This window comes from Cavia porcellus, unplaced genomic scaffold (assembly GCF_034190915.1).
Source record: "Cavia porcellus strain 051 isolate PalLab524CR breed Dunkin Hartley unplaced genomic scaffold, mCavPor4.1 scaffold_10, whole genome shotgun sequence".
NCBI classification, from domain to species: Eukaryota; Metazoa; Chordata; class Mammalia; order Rodentia; family Caviidae; genus Cavia; species Cavia porcellus.
The window spans coordinates 28,873,329-28,892,412 of NW_026947493.1; the positions used below are offsets into that span (position 1 = coordinate 28,873,329).

Genomic DNA, 19,084 nt, shown 5'->3' on the forward strand with positions numbered 1-19,084 from the left:
TATTGCCCGTATTATTTTTAAAGCACCTTAGAGCTCAACCTACTTTATTTTGGCAGATGTTACATAAATACTTCAGCATAAAGATATACTGTCATTATCCAGTTGCCTGATAGTCCTTTAGACTTTTAAATACAGTGCAACTTGTAGGGAACGCATTCTGAGAATGTCTAAAAATAGAAGTAATACATAAAAGACTCTCAGTAGGTAACATTTTCATAGACAATGCCAAAAAGGCCTCTAAGATGCTCCTTCACCCTGCCACCTTTAGGATCTATTTAAAGCCTTTCATGGAATCATGTTTTAAATGCTTCGTCATAGAACCAATTCAAATTCTCATCACTGATACATATCACTTTACATTAGTACAGCACTGAACAGTACCTGCATCTGCCTGATGCTGTCCCAAGTTAGTGAGGACACTAAGGAATGTATTAATGTTCTCCTATACTACTGTGTTATATCAGTGCCTACTAAACTTACAAACACTTATGAAACCATCTGCAGAGAACAGTTTTTTAAATGGTGAAAAAGAAAATCTACATTAAGCGAAAAAAATTCTTTTAAACAGTAAGAGAGAAGAAAAAGCCAGATTTGGCCGACTATTGTAAGATACTCAAGCTACCTTAAGCATATGGCAGCACATTTTTCTCTTTTATACATCTAGTCTTGATTACTGTGTGGCCATATGTGTTTTTTCCCACCCAAAACATCCCTGTACAAAAGGCAAACAATACCTGTAGCAAGACACAGTTTGTTCAACAATTTACTCCCTATCTTGAGGCCTTTCCTGTCCCAAAACATTTAGGGAAAGACAGGGAAAACACAAAAATTAATTACAGGCACGGCTCAATTCAAAAAACATAAAGTCTAAAGAATATTAAGAAATCTGGACAAAACATTACACCACAACTCAATAAGGCCCAGTTCAATTTTTTTTGTTTTAATATTTGTAACAAACCCACCACTCCCTTCCTCCTTCACTAAATGCAATGCCATCTGGAATAGTTCTAAACAATCCTTTTTACTTTCTCTTCGAGATACAGAAAGTAATAAATTCCCAGGGGCTCTTTCCTTTTCCCTCTCAAATGCCTCATGACATAATTTCATCATTTCTCATCCTGCACTCTTTTTCCCAACACATGTCCCTAACCCTACAGCCAGTGACCTCACCCAAACAGCCAGCCAACTGTTATCCATTCCCACCATTAAGTCATTTCACAGCTCCCAACTAGCTCCAGAAAGAAGCTAGGTCACTACTAGAATACTGTTGGCCCATGCATGCTCCAAATCCAACATTTTGCATTTTCACCTTAAGTTTCTTCCACCCTGCCATATGCTACAGTGCTTTCAGGTCCCCAGTCATGGCCAGAGCATTTCGTGCCTCAGAGCCTTTGCCAGCCTGGCAAATTATCTGCCCATCTTGAAAGGCAGAGATCTGACAAAAGCAATTCCAAAAGGAATTTCTGCGGCGCCGCCTCTGATGGCACCTGCCTGGCATAGGACTAAGCAGTATGTGTAGTGAACGAGTAACTTTTAGTTAAAAACAAGTCACGATAACCAGGATGCATAAAGATGGAAACTAATTGTAAAAAGCAAACAGGAGACTCTAGAGTTAATGGAGACAGGGGTCAGGCCAGGCTCGCAGGCAAAGGCATCACGGGGTTACTCAGGTTGATCCCCTCCAATGGTGTAGGTACATGGGATGAGAAGGCATCTGCCACAAGGAGAAAGCATCTCAGGAAATTATTTCCTTTATTAGTCTTTGGATGAGGCTTGAGGAAAGGCAAAGAATACAATAATATTAACATGAAACCTGGAGATGTCAGCGACTTTCCATTCTCTTAGTGACAAAAGCAGACTACTGCAGGTATGCATATTTTCATTTGGTCTGCACAGATATTCTTAAAAATAGACAGGAAATATAATTTTAAAAAATTTAATGATAGCTTCAGTTCACCAGGGGAGAGCTTGTTACTTCAAGGAATCCAGTTGGAAATCATTTTATTACCTTTTGAATTTCATGGCAGGACCTACTTCTCCACTTCCAGTGAGTGTACAATACAGATTCCAGCATGCTCTCCTTTTAATCTATCCATCCATTTGCCCACTTGAAAAATATACACTGAATATTCACATTATGAGACACTGTGCACACTGCAGGAGAAACGAGGAACAATAAGCTATAATCCTTGTCTCTCAAGGATTCTACATTTAGCCAGGGGAAAGAGAGTGGGTGTGTTATAAAACAGGATATTTATATGAACATGTAGTGGGGTGGCAGATAATTAAGAGACAAATGGGTATAACATTCTCTACTACAAGGCAGAAGCCAAAAATTATAGTAGGTGCTTACATATGTGACCTCTAACTCTCAAAAGCCATAATGCAAGGTATGTTCTTTTATCTCATTTTACAACCGAGCAAGACATCAACTGCAAGACAGCTAGAAAGGAACTTGGATAATCCCAGTTCCAGGAAAAAATGTCTCTTAGAAGAATCTGTTTGACCTTCATCCAGCCTATTGCCAGAACTCCTTACAGGGAATTTTTGTTGCCACATGTTTCAACTTTGGATTCCTCTAATGATGAAAGAATTTCCCCTTGTACTGACTTGTAACAGTTCTTTATGCACCACAGAAACATGAGGTAGAAAATAATAAAGATTTTAAAAAGCGGTGGGTGAGGAGGAAGTTGGGAGGAAGAAGACAACCTGTTTTTCTCCAGGTATTTGAGGCAGAACAGAGAAAACAGCTTTATGAAAATATCTCAAGTTTCCACCTGGACTTGTGCCAGATTTCTTATTTTTCTTTCCAGCAGCAGTGACCTACCCAACATGTGTTATTTTTTGTGTAATAATTATAGAAGTTTTGGGCAAACTCCAAAATGCATGTGCTGTCAGTACCTCAAGCAGAACAGAAAAATATCTACATTTTAGTGGGGTAAAATTAGGAGAAGACATTTGTTTTTTAATATTTCAAATGAGATAGCCTGAAACGAGTACATGCTTTCCAGGGTAAGACTATGTGAAATACATAAAGAGGTGGTTGATTTTTTGTACCTGTCTATATAGGAATAAGAAAAATGAAACTCAAAGATATAAAGAATTTGGAAAATACATGGCTATTATTAACAGACAATTTCTTATATACCTTTATACCACAAAATACCTTTTATGAAAGATGTCTGCGCCCATGCTGAACTCAAATACTGTGGCCTTTTTAATAAAGTGGACCAAATTAAGAACCCGAAAGGTAACCCATCCTCAGGAGACTTCAATGGATCTGAAACAGGTTTCTCAACTGACAAATGCTCACACAGGAATGGTGTGATAAGCCTATTAAAAAGTCCAGTGTTCTAACATTTGAAATGTAAATAGTGTCTGCATGATCCAAAATGATGCAGCAAAAACAAAATAGCCTAGCTTGCCCTAGACTGAAAAGTAAAATGTTAATGAACCATGGTCAGGATAATACCCTACTATGGATATGCTATTCACAGCTGCAAAACTCTTGCAGCCCTCTGCAATAACTGCAATAGGAGGGTATCAGAGTTAATCAGGTTGGCTTCAGTCACCAAACTCCACTCCACACAAAGGGAACCTACGGAGCAAGGCACAACATCCCACAACGGTAAACTCCTACTCACCCCTCTCCCTCCACTCAACTTCCCTCCTCCAGAGGCTTCTCCCAAAGAAGAGCCCTGGCATCCCTGTGACTCCTGCCCATGAGACTCTCTAAGGATATGCCCACTCACGAGAAATGCAGGGAAAACAAAAAGCATCATCCTAGGTCCAAAAGAGCCTACATTTGAGTGACTAAAAGTGTCTCAAAAGCCCAGGTTGTACTAATGAAGACAGCACTGGCAAACATTCGCTGTAAAGGCCCAGATGGTACCTAACCTTTTCAGTCCAAAGTTTCTTGGCAAAAATATTCAACTCTGCAGCTGAAGCACAAAAGCACCATAGGCAGCATGCAAAGTAGTAAGTGTGGCTGAGTTTCAATAATACTTTTATTTACATAGGCAGCCTGCAGTTTGTATTTTGCCCGCTTTTGAACTCAAGAATATTTGCTTAGCTTCCATTCACAAATCCCATGTGGATCATTCTGCAAGTTATGGTTGAGTGTCTCACCTGCTTAGCTCTGATAGTACCCAGGAGTCACCTCCCAGCTATCACAGCCACCAAAGGAGAACTCCAGTGACAGTAGTAGCAACAGCAGCAAAAGGAATAATAGTGTCAGAAACAGCAGAGGTAACAGTAAGCACTTACTTCGTGACAGAGATGATGTTACATTTTATACTGTGTCACACTTCATAACATGCACATCATCTCACAATTTTAAAAGGGAAGTACTCGTTTTTCCCAAATAAAAATGGGGAAACTGAGACTCCCAGCAGTGACTGTCCTTCCAGAATCCTAACTGATAAAACAGAGATGCTGACCATGGTCTACCTGTAAGATTGACAAAATTCATAATCTCACATGCCACACCTGCAAAGTACTATACCAACGACAGCATCTTAGAAAAAACTGAAGGCATCAGAGAATTACAAACATGAGGTTAAGATCTGGACTATTAAAATAACCTTCCAGACCTGGCCTGGTTCCCATTGCTAAATTTAAAAAAAAAAAACATTCCCCCAACAGAAAAAGAACCTTACTTCATTTGTCAGTAATTTTTCAAATACCATTTATGCTTTTAGGTATAGACCTACAATCAAGAGTTCCCCATCTCCTTTGTTCTGACTTTAATTAAGGCACCAACAGCCTACAACTCCTTCCTACCCTTTCTCTGCCACTGAGTGTCTGATAGCCCTCAAGACCACTCTGGCAAAAAAGGAGGCCTGGCATTCTGGTCTTCTTGGGCAGAACCTTGTCAAGATCAAGGATACAGGTTTAAAATTGAGCCTCGATATGATACACAAATGGAGGCTTCCACACCTGACTTTGTTTGACAGGTCAGTCAAAGATGGGCACACTAAAAATATTGTATAAAATTACCCTGAGGCTATGTGCACGAATATATAAAACATAAATGAATATATCATGTCCAGACTTAGGATCCATGCTCAAGATATCTCATCATGTGTAATGAAATATTGCAAAAATGCATAAACCTCCCAAATCTGAAGCATGGTCAGTTCCCAGCATTTCGGCTAAAGGATGCTCCATCTCTACAGTCATCTAGTATTTGTCTCATTCTTTTATTATTCTTTCATGTTTGCCATTATATCGTGCTTTACTGGTTCTTGCAAAGCAGTGCATATCCCTCTGAGGGATTCCTCCTATAGAGACCTAAAGAACCTCAATGTAGAAGACTACTCAAACGGTAAGGCATGATGTGGAAATAAAGTTGTATTTCCCAGAGTAAAGTGTGCAAGACCAGAAACAATTTCACTTAACAAGAGTTGAAAAACTATAGCCTATGATGCCTAGTTAACAGATCAACTATTTTTGCGCAGCCTACAAATGAAAAATGCACTCTGTATTTTTCAATGGCATGGGAGGGGGTATCAAAAGAATGGTATTTCTTGACACAAGAAAGTTATAAAACTCAAGTTTCAGTGTTCACAAATAAAGTTTTAACAGAATCCTACCAGCCTGTTCATTATTGTCTAGCTCTGATTTTATGGTACAACAGCTGAGTTCAACAGCTGTTGCAAGAGACTACATGAGCTGAAAAACTGAAAATGTTTACTACCTTTGTCTTAAGAAAATGCACCTTGCCTTAACTTTAAGCCATTAGCCTCCCCTTGAAGAAGCAGCACCCAAATTCATACAGTACAGAAGCACAAAGTGGAAGGATCTACTTAAACATACCAGAGCTGAGGGCATCAATAATCGCTCCCATCCCCAAGACGGCACCACTTATGTCTATTCTTAACTGGGTAATGGGCAAAGTTTTCGGCCTTCATTTCGTTGCTACCATTTGCAATTGAAGGTGCTGATAGGATATAACTTCCAATTTCCTGACTAACAGCACCATTATTCTACATTGATGAACTGTAAATAGCAGCCACTTTATGCTTCCTCCTGACTCCTATCAGAGCCAGAGACTACAAAATGACAAATCTTCTCTGGATTTCTTGGCAAAAAGACAGACAGATATACGTGTACGTATGTAATTCAGGCCTTCAGCTTTCAATTTCCTTCACTCATCAGAAAGGGTGACAAAAAGGCTCTAATTAGATAATCCTAATCAGAAAGAATGGGGTATGATGGAAGACTTCAGAATTGCTATCTGTTAGCAGCAAAACAAAATAGATAGGCTACTCTCCCTGTAGGAGCAGGAGATTTATCAATAGACAAAAGGATGCAAAAAGCCAATAGATAAGGTGTAATTAAAGATCAGACCTATAAATTTTACACTGGCATAAATTTAACAGGATTTGCAGGTGGAAATTCAGGATTTAAGACCTGAGCATTCCTATGAAAAGAATATTTTTCAATTCTTTATCCAACAATGCTTAATACATAAATTTATTATTAAGACTAAAACTCCATGTCTTCAAGCCCTTTCATACAAGGGACTTGAATAATTCACTGCCAAAGTATAGTGATTTCCAAAAGTGGTCTATCCTCCTAAAATATTCCTCGTTAATTAGCTACAATCCTTTTTTCCTATTTTTTGAGCTTCAATATATCTTAGAAACAACAATCCACCTATCATGTTTTTGGTAATTGTAGAAACCATGATCTTGAAAAATCTCTACATTGCTGTGAGTTTCCCTCTCTTCTTAACAACCTAAGAACAGTATTTGCATTGTAATTTTGAACAAATTGTGGCAATGTTCTCTCACTGGTCAAAAGCTAGAACAGAAAAATACAAACAAAAAGAACCTCAAATGTAGAAGACTACTCAAACGGTAAGGCATGATACGGAAATAAAGTTGTATTTCCCAGATTAAAGTGTGCAAGACCATTTTTACCTTGTGATGCTTTCTGATATTTAAGCAGCCATGTAAGCCACTGAGACAAGCCTTGTACTTTGTGCTCCCTGAATCATAAGCAGCTGAAAGACTGGGGAGGGGAAGCTCTGCGGCATCTTTTGGAGAGCTCTGAGTCTGGTACAATAATTCATTAACAAGAAAAGTTCCGAAATCAATGCAAATGGATGGAGAAAACAGGTGGGACAGACCTGTTAAGGTACTTAACAACCTACAAGGAAAGCCAGCTTCAGTATTTCTACTTGCAATGAACTTCAGAATGGTGTGACCAGATAAACTCCAACGTGAAAGGGATAAAAAGTGTCCTTGAGGGTGAGTGTAAAGGGAGGCCTATGATCCACATCAGAATACATACCTGAGTAGGCCCAGTACGGATCACCAGAAGCTTTGCGCCTGCGGATCTGCACAGAGCTGCCATGTCTGCTGTCCTGCAGGGCCCCAACATAGCCTTCAGTCAATGCTGGAAGAGAGGGAGACAGGCAGTGAGACCAATGCATCACCCCCTGTACATACCCAGGTGACCTCAAAAAGCACAGATCTCTATATGGCTAAAAGAGCCTCTTTTATGTTGTAGAGACACAACTACAGGAAGGCCCAGAGCAACTCCCACAAGCACTACTGATAGTTTTTATTTTTATTTTTTATTTTTCATTTTTTAGTAGTGGGAATTGAACTCAGGACTTTATGTGTGCCAGGCAGGCACTGTACCACTGAGATATAGCCCCAGCCCAGCACTGCTGATATTAACAGCTGACAACGCACCTTACTTTGCACTGAGAAGCAGGACACACTCTGCTTTCCATGCTTTAACTTACTTAATCTGCCAAAAATACCCAGGCTGTGGGTTCAGTGGTCCCGATGACAAGCAATCAAAAAGTCCCTGAACTGGACAACCAGTAGAAGTGCAGCCTGTAGTTTTGGTTCCAATTTCATGAATAAGTGTAAACCCTACACATAGGCCCACTGATCTTCACAGACTAAGGGTTGCTGTATTTGTTTGAGAGATGGAGAAATTCAAGCTCAGAGACAGTTACTGGTCCCACGAACACAAGTGAACAAACAGCAGATCAGCAAAGGGAACACCTTAAGCCTGGCCTCTACCACCCAAACCCAGCGCAGGGTAAGGCCTGGGAGTCTGTGTTCCACATCCTTGGATCCAAAAATAGCTGCGAACCAGAAAACTTCCATAGCCAACGATGTTCAGGGGAAAGAAAAAAAGAAGTAACACTGCTTACTGATATATTTTTGAAATTTAAAATGAATCCAATCCATCAAGCAGAAGCAAAAATATTCACCGCCACTCTACAAAGTTCCATTTGCCTGATACAGTACTCAAAGCCTTCTCCTCCCATCTTTCCTCATGGATGCAAATTTTTCTTTTTTTCTGAATCCACACCTGAACGCTCCAAAGTGTAAGAAGACAAATATCACAGGTGCCCAGAATCCAAAATGAAAGGGAATTATACTCATACAATACACACCACCTGACTATGTTAATATTTAAATGCACCCAAACAAAATCAAGTGTGCTTTTCAAAAGCAAAGCAGCAAATAGGGGAACTGTACATTCAATTTAAGATGAAGATGGAAATGAGAAAACATAATACATTCTCAATTGCAAACAAGCCAATAATAACTCTAATAATGGTATTAGCTTTGATGAGACTATGACAGTCACAAAGAACAAGAAGGAAACATGTGGAGTACTTCAAACTTACACTTCAGTTGCAAAGATTATCCTTAACACAAGTAATACTTGAAAAAGATTCCAGAGAAATAAACTCTTTAGAAAAAAATGGGGATCTGATAAATTCCAAATAAACATCTAGAAGTAAAGCTATTATCACTTACATATGCTCACCTGTCCTGAATGACAAAGCAAAATCTAAGTTTAAAGTCCAACGAAGGTTTAGGTCCCTATCATCCAATCCCTCCTACAATTTTGTAGATGAGTCATTCACAACACTAAGAAGTTGACCATTATAAGGTGCTTTGGATCAAAAATAAAGTTTTCTCCTAGTCTCCTAATTACCTTTTCCTCTATTGAAGCATGCTAAATTAAGCACGCAGGTGAAACTTAGTTTCCGTTCATCCTGTTTCAAGTGTTTTTGCCCCAAATAATCTTTCTCTTTGTATCAAGATCATGAGTAAAATAATGGCCCACCATCTGAATAGTAAATATGCTTTCTATTTGGATATGGTTGAGCCTTAAGTTTCCACAGCTGGAACCAAAATTACCAACCTCAAAGGATTGTTGTGAAGACAACCCAAATCACTATGAGCAAAGCACTTAACTCATCGGACACTGAGTAGTCAATGCCTTTTAAATGCCTGAAATTTGTTAAACAATATTTAGTACAGAACCATGGTCATAGACTAAGACCAACCAAATCAATATATGAAAGTAATCATAGTAACTGAGCAGAATGTTCAGACACCAATTAACTGATTAGGTTGCAAACAAGTAATCATTTCAGGTATAACCAACTAATTGGTTGTGTGAATAAACCAATTTAACCACTCTCTACTGGGGGTTGGGATGTGTTGCTCGATTTTGCAAAGCATCTTTTTCTCAAACTATACTAAATTTAATTGATCTAAGGGATTTTCCTTTTTAACACAAAGTAGTGGAAATGTACTTCAGAATCTCAGCTTTTGTAATAATCACACCCTACTCCACCTACTTAACTGAATAGCATGAATTCACCAGCAACTCCATGCTACCACCAATCTTGCCAGCTGTAGGGTGTGCTGTGTTGGCCCTAAGTCGGTGGGTCAGTTATATGACTGCAGGTGTTTGGACCCAAAAGCTCAAGGGGGTAGTGAAGGAGCAAGCATGGGATCAACAGAGAAGCTAAAAAGTGGAACCAAGCCAAAAGACAAAGGACCAGTAGATAAATTCTGTGGACAACATGTAATCCCTGGGCAAAGTTGATATGAAGCTGGCCCTATCCTAGGCTTTATACTTACATGAACCACTTGCCTGCTAAGTTTCCCTCTTAAGTCTCTTGTATGCAAAAGATTCCTCAGTGACAATAAGAGTACTTTAAACAGTCACTTCAAGGTCTCATTATCAAGTTCTCCATCCAAGAACACTGTTGGAATACAGGTCTGACTGCGATCCCTGAGCTACTTTTAAAAAACAAACACAAACTCCTAGGCCCAGGATCTCTCTTGCTGAATTTCAGATTTAATTATTCTGAGGTGAGGCCCAAATATTAGTATTTTTAACAAAAAAGAAAGGAATGAAGGAAGGAAGGAAGGAAGGAAGGAAGAAAAAAAGAAAGAAAGAAGAAATAATGTTCAGCAGATAATTGTTTATTTTTTAAAGAGTCTCAGCATCTGGATAGGTAGCCCAGACTAGCCCCTAAGTCAGCCTTTACCTGCTGGGCAGCAGGTATGGGTATTTCCACTGTGCCTGACTCCTGGTGATTCTATTTTGAAGCCAGACATAATCAATAAACACCCCTACTGAGCTGGACCCAAGATCCCATAAGGTGCCACTCCTGTCCTATACTGCTAACTCTTGCCCTCACAGTTTGCAACTTCACAACCAGTCTTCACACCAATAAAAGATGGCCAGGCAGAAAGAACAGCCTCTGCGAAAGTGACCACATGTGGTGGCAGGGTCAGAATTGAGACAAATCTGAATTGACCCAGAACAGAGTTTTCACCCCAAAGCTCCTTAACAAATCAGGCAGAAAAGTAAGGAATGGCGTCTTCTTCAGGGCTGTTAAACCCCTACACGAACTCTTTATGAAAGATGGACAGAGTTGTAATTCCCACTCTCTTTTAATACTGAGATGGGGGGGGGGGTGCTTTACATTTCCCAGAAACTCTGAGATCATCGGGGTGGCGCAAGGGGAACCAGACTGCCAGTAAAGTCTCTTATTGGAGCAGCATCAGTGCCTGCAGTCGACTTCCTCCTGCTGAAAAAGCCAGACTCGGGGAAGCAGGAGCACCTTCAAACACTGTGCTCAAAGCAGAATTCCTACAGCCTTTACCAGACAGCATGGAGGCTTGGGAACTGAGGTCTCATTCTCCAAGCTTCTGGAATGATTAATGGAGAAGCAATTCTGCAAAGATAAATCCAATTCAAGAAACAGGAGGTTGATATCAGGAAGTCTTCCCATGACAGTGCAAAGCCACGGCCTCCACACTCCAAAAAGCAGATACATTATCTTCAAGTTATACACATACAACACATCCCAGAGGCCTGGGGACCTGGGCTAAGCAGGAAAATGCCTGTTAAAGGTCGCTCAGGACAAAAATATGAAGTGTGGAAATGCTTAAAACGTAAGAGTGGGCAGGTGGCAAGAGAGGTGGCAGGGCATCCCAAGGAATGTGGGGTCACTGTATCTTCCTCATATACCATCAAAGTGCTGAAGTACAACGTGGCTCTCACAGAGAAGTGGATGTTCAGGAAGGACTAATTCTGAGGGGCAAAAGAATGCCTAGGACAAGGTCCAAGTTCCCAGGAACTAAAAAGCACAACGATCCCTGGATGACTGCCAACCAACCACTCAGATGGAGTTCAACACCTGGTATGTGGTCATAAATAATGAATGAAGGAATGAAATAGAAAGCCCAATGGTGTCATTGTTCTGGTAGGTAGTGAATGGAGGGGTGTGTCATGATTTGTATCTAGATGTCCTCCCAAAGCCTCATGTGGTCATAGGTGGGAATTTTCAGAGGTGGCTGGGTATACAGTATGTGATGCTGGGATTAAAAATGTGTGATTACTAAATTAGTCCACTGACTGGATTAGCATAGTTCGGGTGTAGGCAATGGGAAGGCCCACCCTGGATGTGAATGCTTTATCTACCCTAAGGACTCAATGCCCAGATAGAATACAAAGAACAGAAAAAGGGCTCTTGCTATGTCATTTGCTGCTTTTCGATTTTGCTACTTTAATGCCTTCTACCCATCATGAACTGTTTCTCCTCTGTGGTGCCCCTGTGCCATGTCCTCCTGCTTTGGAGCCAGCCAGCTTTGGACAGAAACCTCTACAAACTTAGGTGTTCGGCATTTTGTTTCAGGAACGAGACAAGTAACTAAGACAGACAGTGTGTGTGTATGTGTGTATATATGTTTACATAAACCACACATTAGAGGCAAAAGCACTACATCCTCTCTCAGAGGCTCCCTTCTGAACCACTCCCACTATGAGAAACATCTGAAGCAGGAAGACTTATTATGGGTAGCAAATAGGCAATTCTTTGGGGAGGCCACTCAGAAATGAATAGGGGTAGCAAAGGACTTTATTACTTGGCACCAGATTTTTTTTTCAATAGATAAACAATTCATTTAAGGTAACTATATTTAGTTTTCCCTTTTTTGCATCTGTCAGTAATGTGTGATTTCTTACCCCAACCCCTAGTAAGAACAAAATCTTGTATTACTGGGACTGGGACTGTCATAAATTTTAAAAAACAAAGAGTTTTAAATTCTCTATTCTTAATCTGTTTCAATCAATTATGAGGTGACTTTTTGAAAACAATTTTTAAACCTTATTTCACTAGCAGTCAAAACTGTATACAGAGTATATTAAGCAACTTAATATTTTATTGGCAAGAAGCAGACATTTGCAAATAGAAACAGACTGTGGTTCCCAAGTAAAGCTACAAAGTCAGCACACCAAATTCAATCAATTTTAATACTCTTTGTACTCTTCTAAGCTCAAATGGCCAACCAACAGCACCATGGCAATGATATGGTATGGCTATGAATCATGCTATTGATTTTCAATATCTTCTGTGCAGAAAATTAAATTATGCAAATGCATGACTTTATGGATCCTTACCTTAATGTGAAACTGCATATTGCTTATGTCAGCAACTTAATTACACAATTAAAAATGGAGTACGTTCGTGGAAATATGTAGTTTCACTCTTCAGAACAGACAGTAAGTATAAATCTACCTATGGTTAGCATGTGAATAACAAGAAGGAAGAAAAGGTGCTATACAAACATCTACCACGTTCTGCAGCACCAAGCCTCTTGGGTTTATGGAGCTGAAGGCCATGTCAGAGAAAGGCTCAGGAGCCTCTTTGTCATGTTGGAACACTGTAAACTACTGAAGTGAAGTTAAGACACAGAGGAACCCAGGAGTGCACATAGCTGTATACACACCCTCAGAGAGGTCAACTCCAGTGTCATTGTACCCAACACTCACTCAAAACACACAGGCATGTGCCAAACAGGCTGGCAAATGTGGTCAGGATGAATTGCAAGCTTCAAATAGATTTCAAGGGTTTGCGTATAGTAAAATGGATTTAGAAAGGAATAATCCAGCCACTCCCACTGCACAGGTGAATTTCAGTTTCCCAATCCTGCCAAGATGCAAGTGAGGATTTCGAAACCAATTCCATTAACTAGCCAGTGACGTTTACATCTCACTCAGCAAGAGGAAACGTGACTGCTGGGCAGAGAGCTGAGTGAGTGACAGGTATTTTCATCAGGGAGTTTTCATAAACTCTGTCTCCTCTCAGAACTTCCATCTCATCTACCTCACTTCCAGCCTGAAGCAAAAAAGATAAAAATGTTTCTCGACCCAGAGGTCCAATCCTTTCTATGAAAATATCCTAAGAGTTACCAACTACAGAACATATCAATAAAACTGTTTCCTATATGCATGAGTTAATTTCCCAGAGCTTCTGGACATAGTTTAAAGGAAGAAATGTTTTTATTCTGGAAATATAAAAGCAGATGTGTAACCCACCTGCCTTTTCTGTATCTCCCCAAGGATTCTAGGTAATTAGTACATACTCTGTGTTTCACAGGAATTGTCATGGAGGGAGGGGTTTAAAGCTCTGTTAACCCTTTTATGTTGATTTGCAGGCAAACCTTTTTCTTCCAAAGGGCCCTGGGCCTCTGAACACCACATTACATAAAGTTCCTGACACACAATTTTTCTTAGTTTTACTATCACAGAGAAGCAAAGGTCACTGAGTCTGTGTCCAATTATTCAGAATACAGTCATTGTCTATGAATGCAGATATTTTTCTTCCAAAAGTACAAAGTGGGTATGCTGAAATTTCAGAGTACAAAAGATGTCTTGCCTTTTTTTGATACATGCAAACATAAATGTGAAGGGAAAAGGACATTTGCGATGTTCACCAACAAAAGAAGACAGGTAGACACCAAAGATTTCAAAAGAAACTGTCCACATTGCTATTTTGAACCAGGAATATGTACGTGATCTCCGCTATGTTACAGTCTCCCACAGGGAAAGGTAGGAAAGTTTATGGCAAAAGTTATACAACACTGAAGCCAGAGGAAGCTGATGATAAGAAGATCCCCAAGAGCCTTCCAAACACAGTTGCACACCCTAAGCTCAATGCAAAATAGTTCACTAACCAGGGGCTGGGGATTTAGCTCAGCGGCATAAGCACCTGCCTTGCAAGCAGGTGGTCGTGAGTTCGATCCCTGGTACCGGTAAAAAGGAAAAAGACAAAAAAAAAAAAAAATAGTTCACTAACCCATGAGGGTATTTCTATTTAACTATACAATCCATTCTATCCAGGTCATTCCAATGCAGAATCAGGGAGAGTAGGTCAACTTCCATCCAAAATGGAAAACACCAGAACAAAGGAAATTCTGGTTCCTGACTGCCTAAGGATAATGGATGGGTAGCACACAGATAAGGAGTCCTAGTTCTGCCACGGTCACTGCCAAAAATAAGAACACTAAAAATAAGAAACAGGCACTTTTGTGTTCAAATACAGAATGCACACTTTCATAATGGCAGATGAGCAGTTAAGCAAGCTGTTTATAGCCTTTATAATGCTCATACAACAAACAGATTAAAGATCCCTCAAGGATGGCGAAATCTCCATTGAGCACAATTTTCTCTAAATTTCCAAGAGCATTTAAGAACATTAAAACCCATACAATAGTCTGAAATGAATATATCTTTATCTTTCTTGTGACTAAAATGGGCAAAAGTATCAAATTATAGTTAAAGGTAATTAAATATTCTGATCAGCCTCGTTTCCTTTGTGCTTGCATTTCAATTAACTGTAATGAAAGGTGGTGAGTCTCCCAAAAAGTAGAATCAAGAAATAGGTTCTTTTGCAACTACTGGATTACAAATGATCCCTGTAGTTGTTTGTGATAGTGAGCTAACCTTAATACAATAGATTGTATTACAGTAGATTGCCTAGTTTATCACATTCAAACATACCTACCGTGCCAACCACAAAAGAAATTTTTCTCATCTGAAATGATAAAGAGACTTAATATACAGCCCTGATTTTTTTTTAAGTAAAATAAATTACTAAAACTTAGGAAGTACATCAAGGGAAAGAGAAATCACACAGCAATTTTGTATCACAGAGGACCAAAGAAAGACAAAACAGCCTTGTAAAAAGGAAGTAAGTCATGTAGAGAAGCAAAACACTGGCCTTTGTTGTAATTATTTTCTTTTGTCATAGTCCCATAGCATAGTCCACAGCAGGGTCCATCTGCTTTAATCCGAAGAGACCAAAAGAAAAAAAAAAAATCAGAACCATTCCTCCAACATTAACTGTCACAGTTTAAATTTTTGAGAAATAAAAAACATACTTTCCAAAATGCCTGAAAAAAGGTACACATGAAAAAACTGCTTCATGGGCCAGGGAGAAGTGCTTGCCTGGCAAACACAGGTCATGAGTTCAATTCTCAGGAAGGAAGGAAGGAAGGAAGAAAGGATGGACGGATGGATGGAAGGAAGGAAGGAAGGAAGGAAGGAAGGAAGGAAGGAAAAAAGGAAAAAAAAAAGAAGAAAACAGTTTTATCATACAGCGCAGGATACATATGTGAAGAAAATCTGAAAAATATAGTTCACTCTTTGTTAGAGGTACCCTCTTTTAAAAAACAAAGTTAATTCCTGGTTTCAAATACTTTACAATAACACACAGAAATAAACAATTCTTCCAACATGGTGGACTTGTCTTTTGCATTGTTTATGATCTGGTACAGGGATTCAACATCCTGAGTAAATTGTCCCCCACTGCTTAGGCTGGTCTTTAACCTGAGGTCCCTCCTGCCTCAGACTCCCCTCAGCAGCCACCAGGCCCCGCTCTTCAGTCTGTTCTAACACTGTCTACTTCAGAAAGAAGTCTCTTGATTCTGTAACAGTTGTCACAATTGTGGTGTCTCATGAATCCTTCATGGTCCTCAAAATGGCAAACACATGGGCCAGGGATTTAGCTCAGCAGCATCAGTGCCTAAGCACGAGGTCATGAGTTCAATCCCCAGTACCAAAACATATAAATGAAAATTTAAAAAAATAAAAGGCAAATACAGTCCACAGACTGCACTTTGGTGACAACAATAACAAATACCTCCATCTATATAAATTCTGTCTGTGTGCGTGTGTTAGTGGTATGTATGTGGGCCTGCACTGCACTTACCAGCATGGGATAAAAAACAGAGCACCCCATTATCCACAGTTCTGTTGTTTTCAGTGGGACAGATGGACCTCATTACCAGATGTCAGCAATCACTATCTGAATAACAGTCAGTTCTTTAGCCAAAGAGCCAGGAATACCCAACTAGATCCTATCTTTTTCCATCTAAGTCCATTTCATCATTTTATTTCTTTGTCTACTGGTGGCAATTTGAGTTTGTGCTCTAAGCCTTGCCAATCACAAGTTATTTACTGAATCAGTTACTGCCTAATATGCTCAGTACAGTGGACTCAGCAATTCTCCCAATAACCCACTACTAAGAAAAGACATGTGCTACGGTTTAGATGTAAAACACCCCCCCACACACACACACACAAAGTTTCATGCATTCAGAAGTGAGGCCTATAGTAGATGACTGGATCCTCGGAGGCAGTCAAAAGCATCATCATGCATAGCTAAATGTGCTGGAGGAGGATGGTCACTCAAGCATGACCTAGAGAGCATGTTTTCCATCACCTTTCTCTGCTTCCTGGCTGCATACATAAACTGCATTCTGCTGTGAGGCACTTCTCTGTGCCTTTTCTGCCTTGGAGCCAGCTGAACATGGACTGAACCCTTTCAACTGTGAGTCAAGTAAGCTTCACCTCCTTTACATTGCTGACACTGGGTAGTTTGTCCCTGTGATGGAAAACAACTAATAGAATGTATCATCTGCCCAAGAACACATATCCTGGAGCTACATGTTACTCTCAAAACTGTGGAGTTGACACTATAGCTACAGTATTCCATTTCGGGTGGTGGAAATGGGATCCTGGGCTTCACACACATTTGGCAAGTGCTTTGCCAATGAACTTGCACCCCAGCTCCTCACAACCATTTCTCATGAAGCTGAACACTTGATATCATAAGAAATCTGTTAACAGCTACTCCACTGATTCCAAGGCAAGTAAACATCACAAGTCTCTACATAAGTCTCAGACAACTAAAAATGAAACAAATTCACAAACAGGAAGTTGTCTGGTGTCCTCTTTCTACCACTGTTGGCAAATGTCTAAGATAAAAGCAAGTATCCAAGAGCACTAACAATGTAACTATACAATGATTTTCCTAACATGCTCTTGAGAACATCCAATTACAACTAGACAAGTTATTTGTTATTGTCTACAGAAAAGAAAGTCACATCCATGCCCAACAGAAAGATAGTTACAACATAAGTTAAAGATACAAATAAGAAAGTGATAAGAGTGGTTCATAAATTATCTTCCATAGCATTTGTTTAAAGTTTGACTATCACTGCCTAATACATTTTTAGAGAATTAAACTTTGTAACAGGTGTCTTATGTAGTCCAGTCAAATACAATATACATTCCAGTGACATAGTAAACTGAAGTTGGTATCTTTTCATAGAACAAAGAATAGACAAAGAAGCAAGACATGATGGTACATGCTTGTAATCCCAGCACTTTGGAGGACAGATGCAGGAGGATCACAAGTTAGGGCCCAGTCTACGCGACTCAGAACTTAGTGAAACCTTGTCTCAAAATGAATACAAACAAACAAAAAACCACAAGCTGGAGCTGTAGCTCGAGGCAAAAGCAGGTGTCTGCCCCCCAGAGTAGGTAAAGATAACCTACTTAAATATGCTTGAAAACCTTGGTATGTCCAGTTTATCCATGAACTCTAGCAAGATATGCCAGCAAAAGCAGATGATTTACAGAAACAGAGATGCTACAGTTTGAATCTGACCCATGTATTGGAAACAGACACCGCAGTTCACATATTGATGGTATCCTGCGGTGGGCCCTTTGAAAGGTAACTGGGACACGCAGGTTCTCATTAGCAGAGGAATCCTCCTGCGGATGCATGTGGTACTGAAGGAGTGGTCAGCTTTGTTCTAGGGTCAGCCATCTCTACCACACTGGTTTCCTCTGGTCATGGAAACAGCTTCATTTATCACAGTGGGCCAAAAGGCCCTCACCAGATGCCAAAGCGACCCCTGGTTTTTGCACCTCTGAACAGAAGTGAAATAAGCCTCTGTTCTTTATAAATTACCCACTCTGTTGTATCTACTTATAGCAAGAGAATACAGACAGAGACCATAACCTTCATAACAACAGGAGCGGCCACCATGACACTCCCACACACATTAGATTGGGAGCACACACCTGGGCCCTGCATTTGGGGATCAAGTACAGAGAGCTTAACAACCATAACATCTCTTTGCTCTAAATAATGAGGGCACACCTGATCCTAAAACATCCCTCCCTGGGTACCAAGGCTTCTAGGACCAGGTTAGAGGCCTTGGCATAAGTGGCCTGTGACTACAACCAGAGCTTTGTTCTTCTGACAAGCAAAATAGCTCCTTTTACTCCCATGAAGAGAATGTGTAGGGAATTGGATGAGATAGGAGTATTCATAGTCTCTCCTGAGTAGGCTGCTCCTGTATCAAGACGCTCAATAACACACAAATACCCTCCTGCTGTCTTAGAGCTTAACTTGTATTATGTAGTCAAACAAATGTTAGTGATTTATGGAGTCCCCACATCAAAATAAGAAGGGCTCAGGATGTAGCTTAGTGCAATGGTCTTGAGTTCATCCTCCAATACTACTGAAAGAGGGAGAAGGGCTAGGGAAAACAGAAAAGAGACAACTAACAGCCAGCAGTGTACACACAGGAAGAAATATAGAGAGAGGTCAAGGAGGGAAAGGTTTTCTGTGGGGGCACTGGCAAGGAGAAAGGACAGAGTT

General features: G+C 40.0%; 1 protein-coding gene across 4 annotated transcripts in view; it reads right to left on the reverse strand.

The window, feature by feature from the left end:
* Ptprg (protein tyrosine phosphatase receptor type G) overlaps positions 1 to 19,084 on the reverse strand; it is a 671,458-nt gene that overhangs the window by 493,606 nt on the left and 158,768 nt on the right. For all 4 annotated transcript variants that reach the window (XM_003480132.4, XM_063257832.1, XM_013143912.3 and 1 more), the window contains exon 2: positions 7,300 to 7,404. In XM_003480132.4, coding sequence (XP_003480180.2) covers positions 7,300 to 7,404 — 105 coding nt within the window. The remainder of the gene's footprint in view (positions 1 to 7,299; positions 7,405 to 19,084) is intronic.